The following is a 21123-nucleotide window of genomic DNA, read 5'->3' on the forward strand; positions in this document are numbered from 1 at the left end:
GTAAAAGTATTGTTTGGGTGAGTGGTGGATCCCCAGAAATTTGGTCCCAAAAGTGAAAGTCAATTTCGTGCTCTACTCCCAAAGACCTTTCATTTAAGATCCTTATTGTCATGGTCGGTAAATATGTCAGATTTGAGGGTTTTTTTTGGGTGGGGGACGCACGAAACACTTATAGCCTGTTTGTCTATATCGAAACGAATTTTTTGTGTAATTCAAGAGTTTGCTTAAACTGCAATACGAGCAAAAAGGAACGAGTTTCGATGTATAAACAGACTAGTTGACCCGGACCCGCTCCGCTGCGCCTTCTTTTACTTTATGTGGAACAAAAGTTGCCTTGGAATATTTATTTTCAACAATAAAAGAGCTTTTAGTGAAATACCATGCTGCGAAAAATAGTATATCGCTTGACTAATTGTTTAACAATATAGGTGCCTTTGTCCGAATCCCATATGATCTATATTGGTCTACGAATTTAAGTTTGGATGTAATGTGTACTCCATTCTTAAAATACTTTATTTCAGCCCCATACTCTCATGATATCTGATTTTGGGGTGTTTTCGGGTTGAGGTGATCCACCAGGGACTTGGGCCTGAAAAAATATCAGCATCGTGCTCTTCTTTCAAAAACCATTTATTTAAACCCCATATTGCCATTGGTTTAGGGGAGTTTACACGATGAGGCGTCCCCCAAACACATGGCCAAAAATAGGTTCTCAAATTCGTTTTCTAATCTTAAATACCACATATTGGCATGATCGTAAAATGTTTACCCTTTGCGTGGTGTTTTGGGGAAGGGGTGATGCCCTAAATACATGGTCCTAAATTTGGATAGCAAATTCGTATTCTACTTCCAAATACCTTTATTTGAGCCCCATTTTGCGATGGTCACTAAAAAATTGCTGCTTGTGGGGTATTTTGGGAAAGGGGTAGACCCCCAGAAAATTGGTCCCGAAAGTGGGTATCAATACTAGCTCTACCCCCCAATACCTTTCATTTAAGCTCCACATTGACATGATCGGTATATATGGCCGATTTAGGGGTGTTTTGGGTATTAGGGTGGTCACCCAAACACTAAGCCCGGAAAATATATCAGCAACGTGCTCTATTCTAATATATCTATATATCATTTATTTCAACTCCATATTGCCATTGGCCTCAAAATTTGATATCAAATACCTTTTCTAATCTCATTTAAATTCCTTATTGCAAAAGTCAGCAAATATGTCCGGTTTGGGGTAGTAGCCCTAAAAACTATGAATATTTAGTTCCACTCTCTTTACGACCCAAATTGTCTTGGTGAGCAAATACGTCCTATTTGGGGGTTGTTATGGTGGTGGGACGTCCCCTAGTTGTTGATATCAGATACGTGGTCTACTCCGAAATACCTTAAATTTGAGCCCCATATTTCCATAGTCGGCAAACATGACCGGCTTGGGGGGTGTTTTGGGGGATGGGCGGCCACTCAGTGAGGTGGCCTTGAAAATATATATCGGATTCGTGTTCCACTCTAAAAAACCTCTTATTTGAGCCTCATATTGCAAAAGACAGCAAATACTTACTATTTGGGTGGTGTTGTGGGGGTGGGGTGGCCCCATAGACACTTTTCCCAAATATTGATATCAGATTCGTGCTTTACTCCCAAAGACCTTTCATTTGAGCCCCATATGGCTATGGTCGTAAATTTGTTCCCTTTGGAGGAATTTTTTTGGGGAGAGGCGGCCCCCCAAACACTTGATCCCATATTTGGATATCAGATTCTAATTTTACACTCAAATACCTTTTATTTAAGCCCATATTCCCATGGTCAGTAAATATGTCCTGTTTAGGGGTGTTTTGGGGAAGGGGTGGACCCCCAGAAACGTGGTCCCACATTTGGAAACCAGATTCGTATTCTACTCGCAAAAACCTTTTATTTGAGTTCCATATTGCCATGGTCGGTAAATATGTTCGATTTAGGGGTGTTTTGGGGGTTGGGGTGGTCCCCCTAGCACTTGATTCGACAATTGGATATCAGATACCTTTCTTATCCTAAATACCTTTCATTTGAGTCCCATATTGTCGTGATTGGTGTAAATATATGTTTGGTAGGTTTTAGGGTGGGGCGGCCCCCCTAGGTAGCCCATCCGAAATTTGGATACCAAATTTTTTTTTTTTTTAGGGTACTATATGAGAGCACACAAAATTTCGGTTAAATCGCACCACCCATCTCCGAGATGTGGCGTTTCTGAAAATGAGGGTAAGAATCCCAGAAGAACGAAAAGCAACCGTTCGACGTCGACATCGACAAGCAAGCTATTAGGCGCACAATTGGATATCATATTAGTTTTCTACTTTCATATACCTTTAAATCGATACCCATATTGTAGTGATTGGTTTATAAATCCTTTTGGGGGTGGGCGACCCTCTTAGGAGACCTCATCCCAGATTTTGATACCAAATTTTTGGTTTTAGGTTACTGTAAGTGTGCAAAAAAAATGTCGTTTAAATTGGGTAATCTCCGAGATCTCGTGTTTTTTAAAATTAGGTTAAGGGGGAAGATCAAGAAATGAAGCACCCTGTTTTCACTATGGGTTCATAATGCATCATCTTTGAGAATTTCAAGAAAATTGGTTCAGCCGCTTTTGAATCTATATGAAACACACAAACAAACACAAATTAATTTTTATAAAGGATGATTTTTTTGAGGTTAGGATTTTCATGCATTAGTATTTGACAGATCACGTGGGATTTCAGACATGGTGTCAAAGAGAAAGATGCTCAGTATGCTTTGACATTTCATCATGAATAGACTTACTAACGAGCAACGCTTGCAAATCATTGAATTTTATTACCAAAATCAGTGTTCGGTTCGAAATGTGTTCAAATTTTGACAAATTTTGTTCAGCGATGAGGCTCATTTCTGGTTGAATGGCTACGTAAATAAGCAAAATTGCCGCATTTGGAGTGAAGAGCAACCAGAAGCCGTTCAAGAACTGCCCATGCATCCCGAAAAATGCACTGTTTGGTGTGGTTTGTACGCTGGTGGAATCATTGGACCGTATTTTTTCAAAGATGCTGTTGGACGCAACGTTACGGTGAATGAACACATTTCGAACCGAACACTGATTTTGGAAATAAAATTCAATGATTTGCAAGCGTTGCTCGTTAGTAAGTCTATTCATGATGAAATGTCAAAGCATACTGAGCATCTTTCTCTTTGACACCATGTCTGAAATCCCACGTGATCTGTCAAATACTAATGCATGAAAATCCTAACCTCAAAAAAATCACCCTTTACATATAGATAATATAGCTGAGCCCGGCCCGCTTCGATGCTCCTTCATTTACATCACGCGAAAAATATGTTTCTTATTCTCACTCCAAAATTTTTGGTTACATTTTAACTAATAAGATTTTTCTCCAAAGTTTTTTTCTAAAGAAATTTATTGTATTTAAATATATTTTTATCTGTGGCAAAGATTGACACCTAAACTACCTAAAACACCTATTGTTAAGGCGTGTCTTAGAGTGGGAAAGTTTAATAATAATACCGTAAACAACCGGTAGGTTTTCGTAACAAAGATAATTGCCGTATGATACATTTTGACTACTCTGCCCTCTCTCTGTTCATTTTGGCTTCTCCAAATTAGCGCCATCTACTGGCTGTTGTCAATTGGATCAACTAAACCCAACTTTAAACAGCCTGTAGATAGCGCTAATTTAAATGTTAGTGCTACTCGCTCGGAATGGATAAACGCATATAACATTGATCATCATATGGAAGTTGTCTATAAATGACTACTTATTAAATAGTCATCATTTAGTCTTTTTTTAAATCAAATCAAATTGTCATATTAAATGATTTTCTGTGGTAAAGAACTAATTTGCCGGCCTATATATTTGGTGCGGTGGCGATAGTTCTGACTATTAAACCATGTAAAAACTAGGAAAAGAAGGCCCATTATCGATGAGCTAAAAATTGTGGCAACCTTAACGTTAAGGTTTGCAACTCTTCCTATCCCGCTGAATGTCATAATCTTGAGGGAATGGCAGCCTACATTTATTTGTGTCCCCAAATTATTTACATCACACAGTGTCCTGTTAGGTCGTTATGATTGATCAACTGTTTAGGGGTGAGGTGGTCCGAGCAGAAAAATGATATCAGAACGTAGTCCACAACCGTATACCTTTCATTTGAACCCCATATTTCATGATCAGTGTATCCAGCGGTTTGATGAGGGCGTCTATAGGAGGGTTATGCGCCACACCCCATCTGTCACTTAAGCACAAATTTGAATAACGCACTCTACTCAAAAATATCTATCATTTGATCCTCCATTGTTTAAATTGGTTAAATAATCTGGAGGTAAAGCGCCACCTAGATTCTTGTACACAAAGTTAAATGTCATATTCTGCTCCCAAATACCTTTCATTCGAGTCTCATCTAGCTATGATCGAGTAATATTCCCATTGGGGCGGCTTTTTGGGAATGGGGCGACCTCCAATTACTTGGACGGCATTTTTTATGTCCTATTCTTAGTCTACTCTCGAATACCTTCCATTTGAGTCCCATCTTGATATGTACGTCCAATGAGTTTGTTTGGGGATTTTTTGGGGTTGGATGACCCCTTGGATACTTGAACCCAATTTTTTATACCATATTCGTATTCTACTCTCCAATACCTTCATTTGATACCCATATTGTTTCTATCGGTCCACTTTTAATTTGTGTTTTTGGGGTAACGGCGGAGGGCCACCTTCCTATTGCTGCTTCCAGGCCGACCTACATAATAACAAAGTTAAAAGAAAAAAATTAAATGTTAAGTTTGGTAGGAATAGTGAAACGGACAAATATATAATGTAAAATTGGAAAAAATTCGTCATCAGCAAGCAGTGCCATATATGACAAAGGCAGTTAACAAAATGACGCTGGAAACGTCTTAAATTAGTAAACAACCAAAAAATGCACCGTCTGCCGTTATAGTAAATATATTCTTGACCGTCTTAAAAATCAGATGACTTTTTAAAACCAATCTCAATGAGTCGTCAGTCGAATTCGATTTATGTAAGACAACCATAATACCGTTTTTTAAAAGGGTCGATATTCGACTACTCCGTAACAAGGATAAGTATCTTTTTTTTGTTCGTGAGAAAATTTTAATATGTTGCTTTTCTTTTAAAATGTTTATATGTATGTATATGTAACGACACTAACATACACTTTCCTTTTCAGAATTGCCTATATGAAGTTTCTTGGCAGTATAAAATTTTGGGAGAAACCGATATCCACGTTGGCAAGTAGAAACTCAAAGGAGTTTTGTCATACAGTTCGCAGTTCACCACCAAATAATGGGACAACGCATCACGATTTTAAAGGATGTGAGAACCATTCACTGTAATTAATTTTATTTAGACAGTGAATAAAAACAATAAAATATTAAAATACATGATCATCAAGCTGAGAATAGATAAATGGCGTAGTTTGTTTTAAATAATACAGGTCAACAGTTTCGATTATAATGGTTTCGATTATAATCCGCGGCTTTTTACCCCATTGCTTACAAATTCAAATGAATTTAAAATTTATTGTGAATGCTATGAAGTTTAGAGGCTGAAAAAACCAAATTTAACAAGAGAAAAGTATAAAAACATTATTTCGCCCTATCTAATTTTTTTTGTTATAAACATTGTTGTTTGAAGTTATTATAGTTATATAGGTAGTTATTTTTCGTAAAATTTTTTGTCACTCAAGGATAGCTACGATAGTGATATCTATTAGGCGGCTTGTGATCTGCGTCTGTATTTAGTGAAGTAGCAGATCTAGAGCTCGGGAGTATGCCTAGAATGGAATCCAAATGACCCAACAGTAGTAGTGGTGGTATCAGGCCATAGCATGTCGCCAGGCTTCACTTTCCAGCAAACGACTAATATCGCTCTCATCTTTATTAAGAGGCTTGGTGCGAATGATCCGAAAACTTTCACCAGTTTGTGACGAAACGGGATGATATCAGGGCTGGTAAAAATTTATTGCTTTCAGGGATCTACGCTCAATTGAAATGTATTGTTCCGTCCTATGAAAGATTGATGAAATCTGGCCATGCACAGCACTGTATTTAGTCAAGAAGGAAGATATCCCTTCTCGATCTACGGTAAACGCTTGGATACCGAGGATTCCCTCAGATCCTGAATCCATACTAAGGGAATATAATATGATGATGGCGACCGAAAATCTGCAGTATTTGTACTCTCCGGCTGTCTCCCGCATTTCAACAAGTCTGAAGGAGTTGTGTCCTTAGGATTTAACAAGTTGAAACTGAGTGTGTTTGGAAAATAACTCCATAGACCAATCAGACCACTGTGCAACCCAACCGTTTCGTCATTCGCCCTGACTCAACAGATCCCAAGAAACTGCAACTCGCCCAGCGGTATTTAGCTGACATCGCAATTTCTCACGCAGCAACCAACAGTCAATACGTTGGATAGCCTTCAACTCACGGATCATATTTCTCATCGACAAAGGGAATGACATTCGGCTATATCAGCAGGCTGAGTGGCCAAGCTACAGCAACATTAACCAAACAACGGACGGACAGTAAGCGGCCAAATAACAGTCAGACAGCGATCAACATAACGACAATCATCATTGACATTAAATATTTTGTACTCATTGTGTAAGAATTATTAAGTTAAGATTATTAAATTTAATTAATTGAATTCTTAAGTTTAAATTATTAAATCAGTTGAATTCAAACGGAGTGTTATTGTGTAAGAGGTATATGTCGTTATTAAATTTCGAATCGGTCTAATTTGATCGGAGTGAAAATGCCTGACACCGACGATATAATTGAAACATTGATTACAATGTCCGTTGACACCTGGAGTTCTTTCGCTAATCTTTCCTACCCTCTACACAGACCCGCGCACCTCTTCCTCAGCACTCACGAATACACAGAAATATGAATTCCAAGTGATCATTAGGTCATTTCTACAACCGGAGGGATCCGCCAAGATTAGGGAAGAGACAATTAATGTCTCCGCGGATTTAAAAGATTCTGAAAAGATCCCAGACATATTAAAGTCGTTAAGAGAATTTTCCGGTATGCCCGGAGAATCCAGTTCACGGCGAAAATTCTAAATTTGTACGCCCAGTACAAGAGAAAGGATGGGAAACGTCATTGGACAAAAAATTGTGGGTGAGGCAGATGCAGTACTTGAGGCTTACAGGACTGCTCTGAAGTGGCAAGAAATTCGTAAGTGCCTACTTCTACATTATTCGGATAAGAGGGACATATCCATCCTGAAATACCAAATGTCCATTTTGATTCAGAAAAATGTTCCCGTAACAAAATATTACAAAAGCGTTTTAAAATATTTGTCGTTGATTCTAGACAAAATTCACTGCCTGGAGGCAGGTTAGGAATCGTTGAAGATTATTACGAAATCCTGCAGGGAATGCCCGTGATATTTTTGTACGGGGAATTGTCGAGCCTAGTTAGAGCTACTACCCCACTAGCCTACCGCAGGCACTTCATACGTGTTTGAAGTTAACGAACCTAAATCACAAGATGCAGACAGTAGATGATAGGAATCGTAGTGTTAGACACACTCTGCAAACTTCACGAAATATTTCTTTCTACCCCGAGCTGACATATGCCAATAGCAATTAGCCCCAGACGGGACAACAGTTTAACAACGGCGCACCAACCCTGCAGACAGCAGAATCATACACCTTATTGGCGGACATCCTACAAGAATGGGCCTACTGATACTCGGCAACACCTACCACCGAAATCACCAGATCGCATGGACGTTGACCAATCACTTCGGACAAGACAGGTGGACTATAGGAATAGGGCGCAATACTCAGGAGCACAGAAATTAGTATCGAAAAAAAATTCTCAGGCAACACACATCAACCGAGTAATCAGCCATAGAATTTTCAAGACGGAGGATATTGTCCATCAGCATGACGAATTTGAATCAATTATGGAACACGGACCACCGAGGAACCTGATTTAGACTCGCATTCGGGATAAGAAATGCCTCGGCCATATTCCAACGGACCTTGGATGATGATATAAAACATTGATTCCAATGATGAGAGATGATCTGGGGAAAACACCAAGGAACCAATCAAAGAAAATTAGCATTTGCAATTAACACCGGAACAAAATTAAAGCGTTAGACAACTCAAAAACTGTTTGGTATCCGATGGAGTAGCTCTTCACTACCCTGACTACGACGAACCTTTCGAACTAACAACTGATGCCTCTAAGTACGTCCTGGGGCAAGGAGGTAGACTAATATGATTTCTTTCACGGAATTGGAGCCAGGCTAGGAAGAAATACTTTACCAACAAAAGGAAAATGTAAGCTATCATCTGCGCTCTCAAGTTTTCACGGACAATCAACCATTTTCACGGACCATCAATCATTGACGTTTGCTCTCGTCGTTGCAGATGCGCTATCCAGACTTCCCAATGTACAAATTAATTGCAATCTGCCAACCGACAGCTTTATCGTAAAGATTGACATTTTTGAGGTACTTTGAACAATTTCTCAATCGCTCAAAACAAAAAAAGGCTCGTGTCGATTGGTCGAAAGAAATGCTCCAGAAATACGATCGCGGTGCTTCGAAACACCTCTATGACATCGTGACAGGTGATGAATAGTGGATTTACTCGTATGAGGCCGAAAGTAAACACCATTCGCCTGTATGGGTGTTTCAACATGTGCAAAATCCAACAAAAGTTACTCCGCACAAAGCATTCCAAGCAAATGATCGCCTGTTTTTTTCGGAAAAACTGGACATGTCGCAATCGTACCACTAGAATAATGCAGAACTGTCAATTCTGAGTGGTACACAACCATTTGTTTGCCAGTTGATATCAGAAAAACCAACCACCGAAAACGTACCACTCTTCACCACTACAATGAGAGCTCAACTGCAATTTTGAGCACTCAAAACATCGATTTGATGAGTCATCCGCCGACTGACTTAGCGCCGAATGCAATGCAATGCAATGCCCATGAACATTCCACTAAGGAACAGGGGCAAACTTCTCACATATCAATGAGTGCAGTCCGATTCAAGTTTAAGCTCAATGATAAGGGGCATTCTTTTAAAAGCCGAGTCCGAACGGCGTGCCGCAGTGCCACACTTCTTTGGAGAGAAGTTTCACATGGCATAGTACCTCACAAATGTTGCCAGGAAAGGAGGGGAAAACCACCGCCGAAATTTTTTTCTGATGGTCTCGCCAGGATTCGAACCCAGACGTTCAGCGTCATAGGCGGACATGCTAACCTCTGCGCTAGGGTGGCCTCCCTTGGCGCCGAATGACTTCTTTTTATTCCCATACGTAAAAAATAAAATGAGAGGTCTACGTTTTTCGACACCTGAAGAAGCGGTTGATGCGTTCAGAATGCATGTTTTTGAGACACTTCAATTAGATTGGCAAAAGTGCTTCGACAATTGGTTCAAACGCATGCAAAAGTGTTAAAGATCTTAGTGGTTAATTGAATTGGGGATCAATAAAGCGATTATCGATGGTTAATAACTGTTTTTGTGTTCTATAAACCCGAAATATAAAAAGCAACTCATTAAGTGAAGATTTCGTTGCGAGCAGACGTGTTATTCAAGCTCAAAAAAACTCTCCAAATTACGTTATAAACCACTGTGACACAAAATAAATCGCCTGTGTCTAAAACACTCTGTATAAACGTTTGTTCGGTAATTAATTGCAAGTAATTTGTGCAGAAAATTATCAAATAAAAGAAACCAAGTGAAGTTACAACAACATTTACAAATGTAAACAAAATAATAGAGAACATTTTCACTGAGAGTGAATGACAAGCGTCAACAAACAGCGCATATTAACTGTTAATACATTACAAATTGTTATAACATAGATAACACCAATTACGTTAACACCTAAAAACACGCAATATCTTTTAATTTTTTTCAAAAATGAATTACCCTGTAAAATCGGAGCATAAAGACGCCTGACATGTTAGTGACTTTTTTCAAAGATGATGATTGCGATGTTACACGGACAAATATCATGGTTGATAGCGACGTATTCTCCCTTCAGAATGACACAAATGCTTGATGTAAGTTAAGCGATAAATTGGTATGTCAATCATAAGCCATGCTCAAGGACAGAAAAACCCGCATCATAAGCGAATTCGAAGAGAAATTGTCCGAGATAAGAAGCAATTTAAATGGTGTCAACTCTCGCGTATCCCAATTAGAAAACATCTCTAGGTAGATTAACCACACCAAATCCGAAATAGATTACATTAGAATCCAAATCTTAAGGCAAGAGAATGCACACGTTGCATGTACGAGTTATTGGAATTCCTTATCAAGCTGAGGAAAATTTAATCGACGTATTTGCCAACATATGCAGTGCAAAATAGAAACAACACCTTTCACCGGATAACGTAATCGTAATAAAGTTCATGTCGCCCTACGACAAAAATTTTTTCTTAAAATCTGTTTCTGGCTATAAAAAGATGCACAACAATAAGTTATCATTGAATTCTATTGACTTCAGATCTTCATCACAATATTGTATCAGCGAAAATCTCTTTAATTCAAATTACAAGTTCCTATAGGAAATTATTGGTTGGAAATCGATTATATGTAGGTACAAATTGATGATAAAGGTAAATAATTTGTAATTGTCAGCACCGATAATTTTCTTAGTGCAGTAGATAATTTAATATTGATACTATTGAGAGCATTAAATGATTATCAATCATTGGCATTGGCATTAAATGATCATCAATCATTGGCATAAAAAATATTTTTTTGCCTAAAGTTGTTGTATCAACTAATTATTATTTGAAAATTCCTAACGTATCATAACAAAGAGTTAGCACAACTACGATTTCAGTCATATACAATAAAATTTCTGTTTTAGTTAGTACTGGAACTAACTGATTGGTTCCGAACCGAATGTGTTATTGTCATTTACTTTCGGAATGTCGTTAAAGTTACTTCTAATCGGTGTTAAGTTAGGCAGTATTTATTGGTGAAAAAGTAAATGTCTCGTATGGTCTTAAATAGTTATACTACGTACAAGTTTTAAAAGTCAGAATTTCAATGGATAAACCTGCATCGTTCAGCTGTAGGTCATTGACAGTGATGCCTATTTCGCCATGTTCGCGTTGCCAATTTACTTACAATAGTTCCAAGGTTTAGATGTATATTTTTCTGTTTATTGTAAAAAATATGTGTGTTTAAATCTATGATCTTGCGTATTTACATTTGGGGTTTTTCAAATAAAGAAACATACATACATACTTAAATAAAAAATATGTCAATAGTTTGTTCTTTTAATTTTTCCATACAGTACTATTTTTGGTACTAATAACAAAAATAAGTCAATAAGCTAAATTCCACAATTGGTTGTGGCAACTGAACTTTTGCATTCGATTGGCAAACAAATGGGATGAGGTAACGAATCTATTTTATGTATGTACTGGATGCGATACACTTAAAGAAGAAAGGTCTTATAAAGTCTGCATACGCATTTAGAGGACTTGTTTACATTAAACGTTTCAATAGTAACGACCCAATAGGCACATTTCATCCTAAAATTATTGATAATTTTTGTGATTCGGAAGAAATACCGAATACAGAATTTCGAAGTTCGACTTACAATACGAATGTTAATAACATTGCTGATTTTTTATGTATTTTCAGCAACTTATTATTCTGAAGGTTATTTTTTCCTTTTCTTCTTACAACTTTAATTATATTATTTATGTTTGTTCGTTAATACAAGCAGGAATATTCTTTTTCAAACGCGATGCTTCTGTTATTTCTTTTCTATTTATTACTCTCTATGACACACATGATTAGTGTAGATAGAGATTCTAAAGACGTAACTCGAAATCTACTGCATATTTGAACAAGAGAAAGAGATGGTTTGATATGGATATGGTGGATATGCCACATAAATTCTTAAAGTGATCAAGATTGATGAATATATATTCGAAAATGAGGAAATTGATATAATATGTCTCACAGAGACTTGTTTACACATTATACACAATACCAGATAGCTTGGTAAACTTGGAGGGATATACTGTATTCAGATCTGATGGAGAACGTCGTGGGGGTGGTGTTGCCATGTATGTAAGGAGCACGTTAAAATCTAAATTCCGATTAAAATCTAATCCTGAGGATCAAACGGAATAAATATTCGATTGGCTTGTACCTAACTTGAAAATAATCTTGATTGGTTGTATATACCGGCCAAACAATACAATAGATTTGAATCAATTTCATAAGGGTCTTAGATACCATAACATTGGAATTTTATTATAGCTGGGGACTTTATTCTTGTAGATTACAAATTGATGGACAATATGTAAGCACTGGGTCTCTTCCCTACCAATTCTAGAAACCCAAATCATTTTTCGTCAACTGTTAATATCATTTTAGATATGTTCTTTGTGTATAAAACTTCTAATAATTCGCTCAATGACCAAATATCTGCCCTTACCATGGTGATATATGAATGAAACTTTTTTGAATTTCCGGAAAATGGTGATTGCAGTTTTGAGTTTAGATGTGTATCGCACGACGAAGTTTTATATTGTCTTAGATCTGTCAAGTCAAATGCTATTGGTCTTGATAACATTGACTCAAGATTCATTAGAATTTTAGTTCCTTACCTTCTACCTAATTTTACTCATCACTTTAATTCAATTCTAATCTGCAGTGCATATCCGACTATTTGGAAAAGATCAAAGACAATCCCTAAATCGAATAGTGATTTCCAACCGATTTCTATATTATGTTACCTCTCGAAAGTTTTCGAGAAGATTTTGCATAAGCAAATTTGCCCGATCTGGAAGGGGTAGAAAACTTGTCTCTTTAAGAAGAAGAAGCTTAGTATCTGAAAGGCATTCTTATACGAGTACCATACGTCTTTCGAATACTCTTCTTCACAATATCCAAAACATCAGCAATGCGTTTTGAACTTTAATCAAATATACTTTTTTTAAACTTTTTTCTAAAGCAAGCTAAAAGTAACAGCTGATAACTGACAAAAGAAAGAATGCAATTACAGAGTCACAAGCTGTGAAAAAATTTCTCAACGGCGACTATATGAAAAATCCGCAATTACTTTTTGGGCAACCCAGTATCACATTTAATCTTGTTTTGTAGTTATTCATTAAATAAATAAATAAAAAAAAACTCATAACAGTAGTGACAAAAACTTAATATATTCATGGAAGAACCACTTAACCACTTTAGAAATTTGATAGTTATGGAGATAAAAGACCAATCCGTACCACCGTGATATTATTAGCGAACCTGAGTATAGTCCTGAACTAATCGTGCGAAAGTAACAAGATTTTTGAATCCTTTAGTTATTAATTGTGTCAAGGCTCCAAAAAAGGTCATGTTGAAAATACAGTCTGTATACTTGGAACATCTAACAAATTATAAAATAAAGTATACTCAAATTATAGTCGAGGATGTTACCGACGATGTCCAAGAAGAAATTATAATAACGACACATAATAGAGCTCATATAAATCACTGCGAGAATCGTTGACGATCCTCAATGACGAAAAATTTAAATAATTTACAGTCATGCAAAATTGGGAAGGTGAATAAATACGAACCCAATACCCCGACTTACCCTCGACATACTGTTTATATCGACATTTTTTCTACCGATAGACCTAAAGTGCTCACTGCAATAGGCAAATTCACGACGATTCTAGAGAAAATTAGCAGACCATTAGGCTACATTATTTTCTATTTCGGTGTTCCTAGATCGATCACATTTGTTATTGATAAGTCACTCAATTCGCAGAGAATGAATTGAATATTTAAATATTCACCGCTCCACCCTATAAAAAGTAATTTTTTAGCTATTATCTTTTTGGTAATACTGGTTTAAACAGCTCACGCACGTTTCGTGGTTTGTTCTGCTGTCAAACATCTTCAGTTTGATTTATAATGTAGCCATAAATCGTCTTATAAACGAACAACGCTTGCAAATTATTGAATTTTATTATCAAAATGCGTGCTCAATTAAGAAAGTTCATCACCCGTTCATTGTGTTCAGCGACGAAGCTCATTTTTGGATTAATAGGTACGTAAATAAGCAGAATTGTCGATTTTGGAATGAAGATCAACCAGAAGAATTGCAAGAGCTACCAATGCATCCAGAAAAGTCACAGTTTGGTGTGGTTCATGGGCTGGAGGCGTCATTGGACCGTACTTCTTCAAAGACGATGCGAGTCGTAACGTAACTGTTAATGGTAAGCGCTATTGTGAGATGATATCCAACTTTTTTATGCCTGAAATGACTTGCATGATATGTGGTTTCAACAAGACGGTGTCACATGCCACACAGCACGCGAAACAATGGACTTATTGAGAGGCGATTTCGGTGAACGTTTTATTTCACGTACGGGACCGGTCATTTGCTGTTGAAAAAAGAGAATGAACAACCTAATATACTACTTAACATTAAATAATTTAAACAGAAAATAGTTTGTTTGCTTTTGTAAATTTGTCATATTGTACAAAAAAAAATTTTATTCGTTGTAAAACTCTTAATATAATAACAATTAGCCGCCTAGATCGTGTGATTTTACGTCTATAGACTATTTTTTTTTTTTTTTTTTGGCTATGTTAAAGCTTATGTCTATACAGACAAGCCCGCTTCAATTGCCACATTGGAAGAAAACATTAAAGCATTTATTTGTTCACGAAATGTTGAAAGGTATGCCAAAGTTGGACTAAGCGGATGGACCATTTGAGGTTGCAGTCACGGTCAACGTTTGCATGAAATAATCTTCAAACATTAAATTATATGAACCATACTATCGATTCAAAACAAGATTTCAGAGAGGTTTCACTCTACACCGGCCGAAGTAATAAGGTGTTTGTAGAGTGATCGACCTGGGAAGCCTTGCGACGAGTTACTGGAAAATGCTGTTCATAAGTAAAATCATTCAATCCACTCCTCTGCTGGCAGAAAACCAATCGAATTTTTTTGGGAGACCTACTACTTTTTGACCCGACGATTACGAACGAACATCGTCTTTCAATTATGAGAAACGCAAGAGGCCAAAAGCAAATCCAATACCAACCCGGAGAGAAAATTTTTGTAAATGTCAACAAGCGATTAGGGACAAAGTTGTCGAAACGGTAAAAGGAAGAAATCGTTAAGGAGGATAGGCACTCTACGGTTTTGACAGTATCGGGAAGAGGTGTTGATGAAAATCATATTAGGAATTGACTTGATACAGAACGTAAATTTTTTCCAGGCTTTTTGCGATCTGCAGCGGTTTTTCCGAAATTCTCGGAAGTGGTTATTATTGAGAAGGGAGTCGGGAAGAACAAAACGGGTTCTTTAAAAATATTACATCAAATCAAGACGAGGTTGAAAATGGAAATGGCTTGCCGGAAATCCGGACCATGGCAACTTCAAAAACCAAATATTTATCAATAGAAAATTTATTGAACAGATTAACAACGTAACTATCGCAAATAACCAAAAAATTTTAAAATCCCTATAAATTTTGAAAAAAAATTATAAAATAAACATAATCAAAGAGAAAATTAAAAATCTCAATATAAATACGTATATATATACGCTATACATTGTCGAAATCAAGTATTGTTAATATGTTTATCTTATCGGACGAAAAAATCATCAAAATAGAGAAAGTATTTTTGTACGATAATAATTCGTTTGCATATCCTGAAGAGGCCATTAACTTTGCAGAAACCAAAATATCTTGCAATGACAAATTAATAAGTTATGTTATTGAAATCCCTAAAACTCTGGAAAATTATTGTAAAAAATTGATCTTAATCCCTACCAAAAGAAACAATACCATATTAAAATCAAATTTTGAAAAAAAAGTTCTTGACTGCAAAGACATCTTTGGAATAGAAAAAAGTTGCAACTGATAAATGGGGTCACTCTGTACATAATTAAAGACATAACAAATTTAACAAGTAATTATAGTATCTCAAACTACACAGCAAATATGGCTCATAATTGTTCTTTAAACAAAACTGTACGCATTAAAGAAATTGAGTCAGGCCTTGTATTGCTGAATAATTTTAAAGGATGTATTTTTGTAAACGAATTTGAACATAAATAAATGGCAGTTATTTGATAAGATTTCATAATGCCTGAGTAAAAATAAATGATTTAATGTGTGAGTCAAGAGAAATTACACACTCAAAGTCTTTGCAAGCCTTGCAACAACACGTTTCAGCGGGAAATAATATGGAAGAAATTCTGTCCTAAGAACTCTTAAAATCATTACATGTGAAGAACAATCAGCGAATAGAGCGATTAAACTTTAAATTAAACTTTGTTAATTAAGCGAGACGCTTGAGATTGGAGTATACTTTTACCATACCCAGAAAATGTCACTTGCCAAATTTTAGACAAATTGGAACAAAAATTTGGGTATCGAAGCAAAAATTTCAAAAGTTTTGGGTACGTTAGTATGGGACCTTCACCTAAAGTTGGACCCATATAGACCATATTCCCATTATATAGGCTTAAGATGTTTAATTTAGATATCGATCTATATGGTAGCTACATCTAAATATAGACTGAGGTGAGTAAACTAAAACAAATTTTGCAACAAAGTCGAACATTTAATACGCCTTCTAGGAACTGAAGATTTCAAATCTGGAGTCCAATCTTTACGGGAGCAATGAAAAGATATAATATTATACAGCCCATACACGAACATAGTCGGTTAATGGATAAAAAATACAATTGTGCCAAAGTTCAGCTTCCATAACCATAAAACTATTAAGATGAATCATACACTTACTTAAAAGGACGAGATCCAAAAAATTTTGCTTGGATATGGCACGAATTATTATTATCTGAATACCTCTGCCGAAGTTCGTCAAATTGATTCAACCATGCAATAATACTACCAAATGTTGCCTTTCGTAGAAGTAACTATTCAGTTTAAAAAATATATTTAACACAAAAAGAAAATAAACAAAAGACAAATGAATCGTAGCACTTTAGAATAAAGCACCCATCTCAGAAAAATCGGAAACAATTCTTACCTAGCAGCAACAAAAGCAAAGCAAAACTTGTATCTTTGTGCAGCTTTATTATTGATTTTTCGATTATTTGAAAATCGACTTCGACTTTTTTACACAAGAAGTCGTTTAATCGATTAATCTAAAGTCGACTACCCAGGATGCATAAGAAAAATCATGACAAGATAGAACGAATTTTGTGAGGATGAACTCCTGGCGGATTCAGAAGACGAGGGTAACCGGTTTGTGCAGATAAATCTACACCATTGAAAGGTCGCTTCGGCAGCACTAAAGATCCTTCTGATGGCGGAAGGATTTGACGTTGTTCTTATTCAGGAACCATTGGTTTCTGGAAGGAGGGTTCGTGGACTATGTATTCTTAAATTTTGAGCACTGTTAAATTGATACGTGCGTTTGTTATTGAGCTGCGAATACATTTGATATTTTTGGAAAAAGAGCACAACAGAAAGTAAAAGAAGTACAAGTTGTTTGGTGGAGTGTAAACTGCTGCAGGATAGTGAGAATGACAGTGAAGGTTTCAAGAAATGCAAATTATTCACAGTATATAAATTTTAAAAACTTAAAATCTCGCAAACAAAATATACACAACAAAATGTTTGGTGTTAAACGGTAAGCGATATAGATAAATACACAACTACAGAACGACAAAACACAGCTGATGTAGATGTCATATAGAGAAAAGGACGTTTCATCCAAGGGCTGTGTGAAGTTACCAGTGGTAACTCGCAAGATGGCAGTAATACAGGGTGACACTAATACAAAAAATTCAGAATGTACGGAAATTATAAATAGTTTTTAGCTACTGTCGCCAGAATATTAAGCTGTGAATAAACTATTGGGTTGCCCAAAAAGTAATTGCGGATTTTTTAAAAGAAAGTAAATGCATTTTTAATATTACTTAGAATGAACTTTAATCAAATATTCTTTTTTACACTTTTTTTCTAAAGCAAGCTAAAAGTAACAGCTGATAACTGACAGAAGAAAGAATGCAATTACACAGTCACAAGCTGTGAAAAAATTTGTCAACGCCGACTATATGAAAAAAAAAATAAAAAGTGTGTGGGCCGAAAAAGAAACTACTAAACTAGAACGTCTAACTTTAAAGAGGAAGCACCACACCTACCTGCATGAAGCCTTATCGTCTGGTGTTCTGGCGAGGATTATGCCCTCCCTTTGGAGTCGGAGCTCCACTATAGCAACGCTAACTTCTGTTGCCCCGTACCTCTTCCACTTAGCCCTTTTCTACCCCATTCTAGCCAAAGATCTACATGATCTCACTAAAAGACAGCAGGACGTTATAAACCTATAAAAAGGTAGGAGCAAATTTAACTTTATGAATTTACTCTAATGGATTTCATGTGTTGTTGTTGTAGCAGTTTGTTGTGTTCTATCTTGCGTCAAGACCCAGGAACTCTACGACTAAGTTGGGGTGCATCCACAGGGATCTGGGTCTGAGTCTAGTGGGTCTGGCTGGGCAGTTAAACATATGACGTGTATCGTGCGGTCCCTGGTTACAATCGGGACATACATCTTGCACGTCGGCATCAATACTTGCTCTGTAGGAGTTGAGGTGGCTGCATCTGTCGGAACGTAATTGAGCCTGAACTACTCTGATTTGCCGTGTACGTGATTTCATGTGTATATATATTGTGCTCAACAAAGATATAAAAACGCAAAACGAAAATTATATATATGAATCTACATATCTAGCCTCAGGAGATTCTAATGGCGTCTTCTCTCCTCTTATTCCAGGGCTCCTTCCGCTGATTATGCTTAGTTCTGCCTCCAATGACAGCTTACTCTGTCTGTCCGTCTAAGTCCGTCCGCATGTTGTAATGGTAAGGTAAGTATTTTTCGTCTATCACAAAAAAAATATAAGTAGTCCAAATTAGTTTTCTTTTATTTCATTATCTTTTTTTGCAGGCCGTTAAATGCGCCTAAAGGAGGGCATTTGTTATCTTCTTGGTCGAAAATCCATATGGAATTAACTGCGGAAAAGTTAATAATTCAGTTTGTTCTTCTTTTTGGTTTAGGATAAGTTCGTAATTTGGTTCTCAATAACTGTTTTTAATTCAGTTCACTTTTTTCCACTTTTTAGGATTAGCTTTTAAGGTAGTTTTTAAGGATAGTTTTTAATGTAGTGTTTAAGGATAGTTTTTAAGGTAGCTTTTAAGGCCAGTGTCTTCTCTTTTTTAATACAATTCACTTTAGTCTCAATAAAAAGTTTTTTTTTTTTTTATTAGGACTTGACACAACCCTCGGTGTTGTTTTTTGCTTTTCATACAACAATCACGATTGCACTAACACTTTGTCAGCTACTCAGGTTGGTTTTCTTGGCTCAATCCTGCTCACCTCCGGCTTGCTGCACAGTCAAAATCCAAAAAGAAAGATTTTCCTTCTCGGCTAGTTGCCTCTGTGTTGTCATTTATACCATCATGACGCACTTCCCTGCCAGAACTTCCTCTAATGGGCCAAATGACAACACAAAATCAACTGTCGTAATATCATTCATACAGGGGTCATGGTTTACCCATATTCTCTATTGTCCTATAGAGGGCGCTTATATGCGTCAAAAGGCGCACGCGACAGCTTTCTGTTTCGAAACTGGAGAGCGGGACACATGTCCTCTATTATCCTATAAAGGGCGCTTATATGCATCAAAGGGCGCACGCGACGGGGGCACAAAATTCAGTATAGAAGCCACACATGGATTTCGTTCAAAAAAGCGGGTATACCAAATTAAAGGGGGGGCAGTACTTAGTTCTTTTTACGAAATGATTTCAACATGTTGATAGCAACATTGTCAAACTTCGTAAATTTAAAATGTACATGTATATTAATTCCAGCGAACAATGACAATCAGCTATTTACAACAATTGTTAGATTACTTTTTTTTAGAATTGTTGCCTTTTTATTTTGTTTTATAATTTTTTGGGTAGAGATATTCTGGATAATGATAGACACTGCACCTTGGACTTGGACCAAGTCAGTCAGTCAGCTTTATAACCCAGAATTGTTTTTCGTATAACAAACGTTGATACGTTCAAAAACGTGCATACACCATTTATTAGGGGGGAGATCAATACCTTTAATATGGTGTGCCACACATATCCCAGAACTGTTTTTCATAGAACAATCCTTCCAGATTTCTATTCTAAAACTGAAGAGCAGGACACTAAATCCACACTGGATGTCATAAATGGACTTCATTCAAAAAAGTGCGTACACCAACTCAAAGGGGAGATCAACACCGTCAATTTGGTATACCATATATATCCCAGAAACAAACTTCTCATATATCAATGAGTGCTTTAGTTGTTTTTTTTTTTCGAAAATTTATTGCCTATTTCGGGTTTTTTATATTTCTTTTGAATTTTTTGGGATTATATTTTTTGAAATTCGTCGGAAGAGCTTAACTTTCCAGTGGTGATGAATAGTAATAATTGAATAAAACATTCTTTCGTGGTTTTTAGTGTTTTGGAGGTAGTTTGTCCTACGGATATGTGATTTAATTGTGGAATCGTGCGATTTGTTCAACATGCTATTGACTCCTCTCGACTTTTTTATCAGAGCCTCAAATGATCTTGTGAAGTTGAACTCGCATTTTTGTGGCATTAAGGATGAGAAGTGGGACGTTTTTGGTCTCGAAGTTGGCGCGAATAAGCTAAATAAGGTGGGGCGAAAACGCAGGAGATGTTTGATAAATGTCTGAACTATTTGCGGACAGATGAGATAAGCTGAATTCCGCAGATAGCATCACGAAGTTTCGCATCAGATCTTTATGGAGTGTTTGTCCACAACTTATTGTACACTTGCTCAATTTCTTAGTGCGCGAGTGGTTTCAGAAGTGTAGGTACGTAGGTCGATCCTCCTCCTAGTGATATGGTTCACAGTCTCTCGTTGCGCCCTTGCGACACCGACATAGTTGAAGGTTATTTCCTGACATGGTCCACTTTTCGAGACTTACTTCATGCGGTGTACGTCAGTAATTCCCGATTGACAGATGTTGAGCGTTTATGTCATTGGGTGCGCAAGACCAATAGTAAGGCTAGGGAAATTG

The 21123-nt window shown here is 36.7% G+C and overlaps 1 protein-coding gene and 2 long non-coding RNA genes across 6 annotated transcripts in view; 2 read left to right on the plus strand and 1 right to left on the minus strand.

Annotated features, from left to right (window-relative positions):
• LOC106093090 (protein trapped in endoderm-1) overlaps positions 1-5451 on the plus strand; it is a 340633-nt gene extending 335182 nt beyond the window's left edge. For all 3 annotated transcript variants that reach the window (XM_059367918.1, XM_059367919.1, XM_059367920.1), the window contains exon 7: positions 5212-5451. In XM_059367918.1, the coding sequence (XP_059223901.1) occupies positions 5212-5377 (166 nt within the window). In that variant the 3' untranslated portion in view covers positions 5378-5451. The remainder of the gene's footprint in view (positions 1-5211) is intronic.
• LOC106093094 (uncharacterized) overlaps positions 1-17156 on the minus strand; it is a 48162-nt gene extending 31006 nt beyond the window's left edge. For both annotated transcript variants that reach the window (XR_001222293.2, XR_009398157.1), the window contains exons 1-3: positions 17067-17156; positions 16820-16953; positions 4662-4761 (exon numbers count right to left, since the gene is read on the minus strand). This is a non-coding gene — a long non-coding RNA (uncharacterized LOC106093094). The remainder of the gene's footprint in view (positions 1-4661; positions 4762-16819; positions 16954-17066) is intronic.
• Positions 13954-19222, plus strand: LOC106093088 (uncharacterized). Its single transcript, XR_009398156.1, has 6 exons — positions 13954-15226; positions 15284-16597; positions 16654-18376; positions 18437-18685; positions 18816-18906; positions 18987-19222. It is a non-coding gene; the product is annotated as an uncharacterized LOC106093088 (long non-coding RNA).
• Positions 19223-21123: the final 1901 nt, after the last annotated feature.

Source organism: Stomoxys calcitrans, chromosome 4, assembly GCF_963082655.1.
Source record: "Stomoxys calcitrans chromosome 4, idStoCalc2.1, whole genome shotgun sequence".
In the NCBI taxonomy this organism is placed as follows: domain Eukaryota; kingdom Metazoa; phylum Arthropoda; class Insecta; order Diptera; family Muscidae; genus Stomoxys; species Stomoxys calcitrans.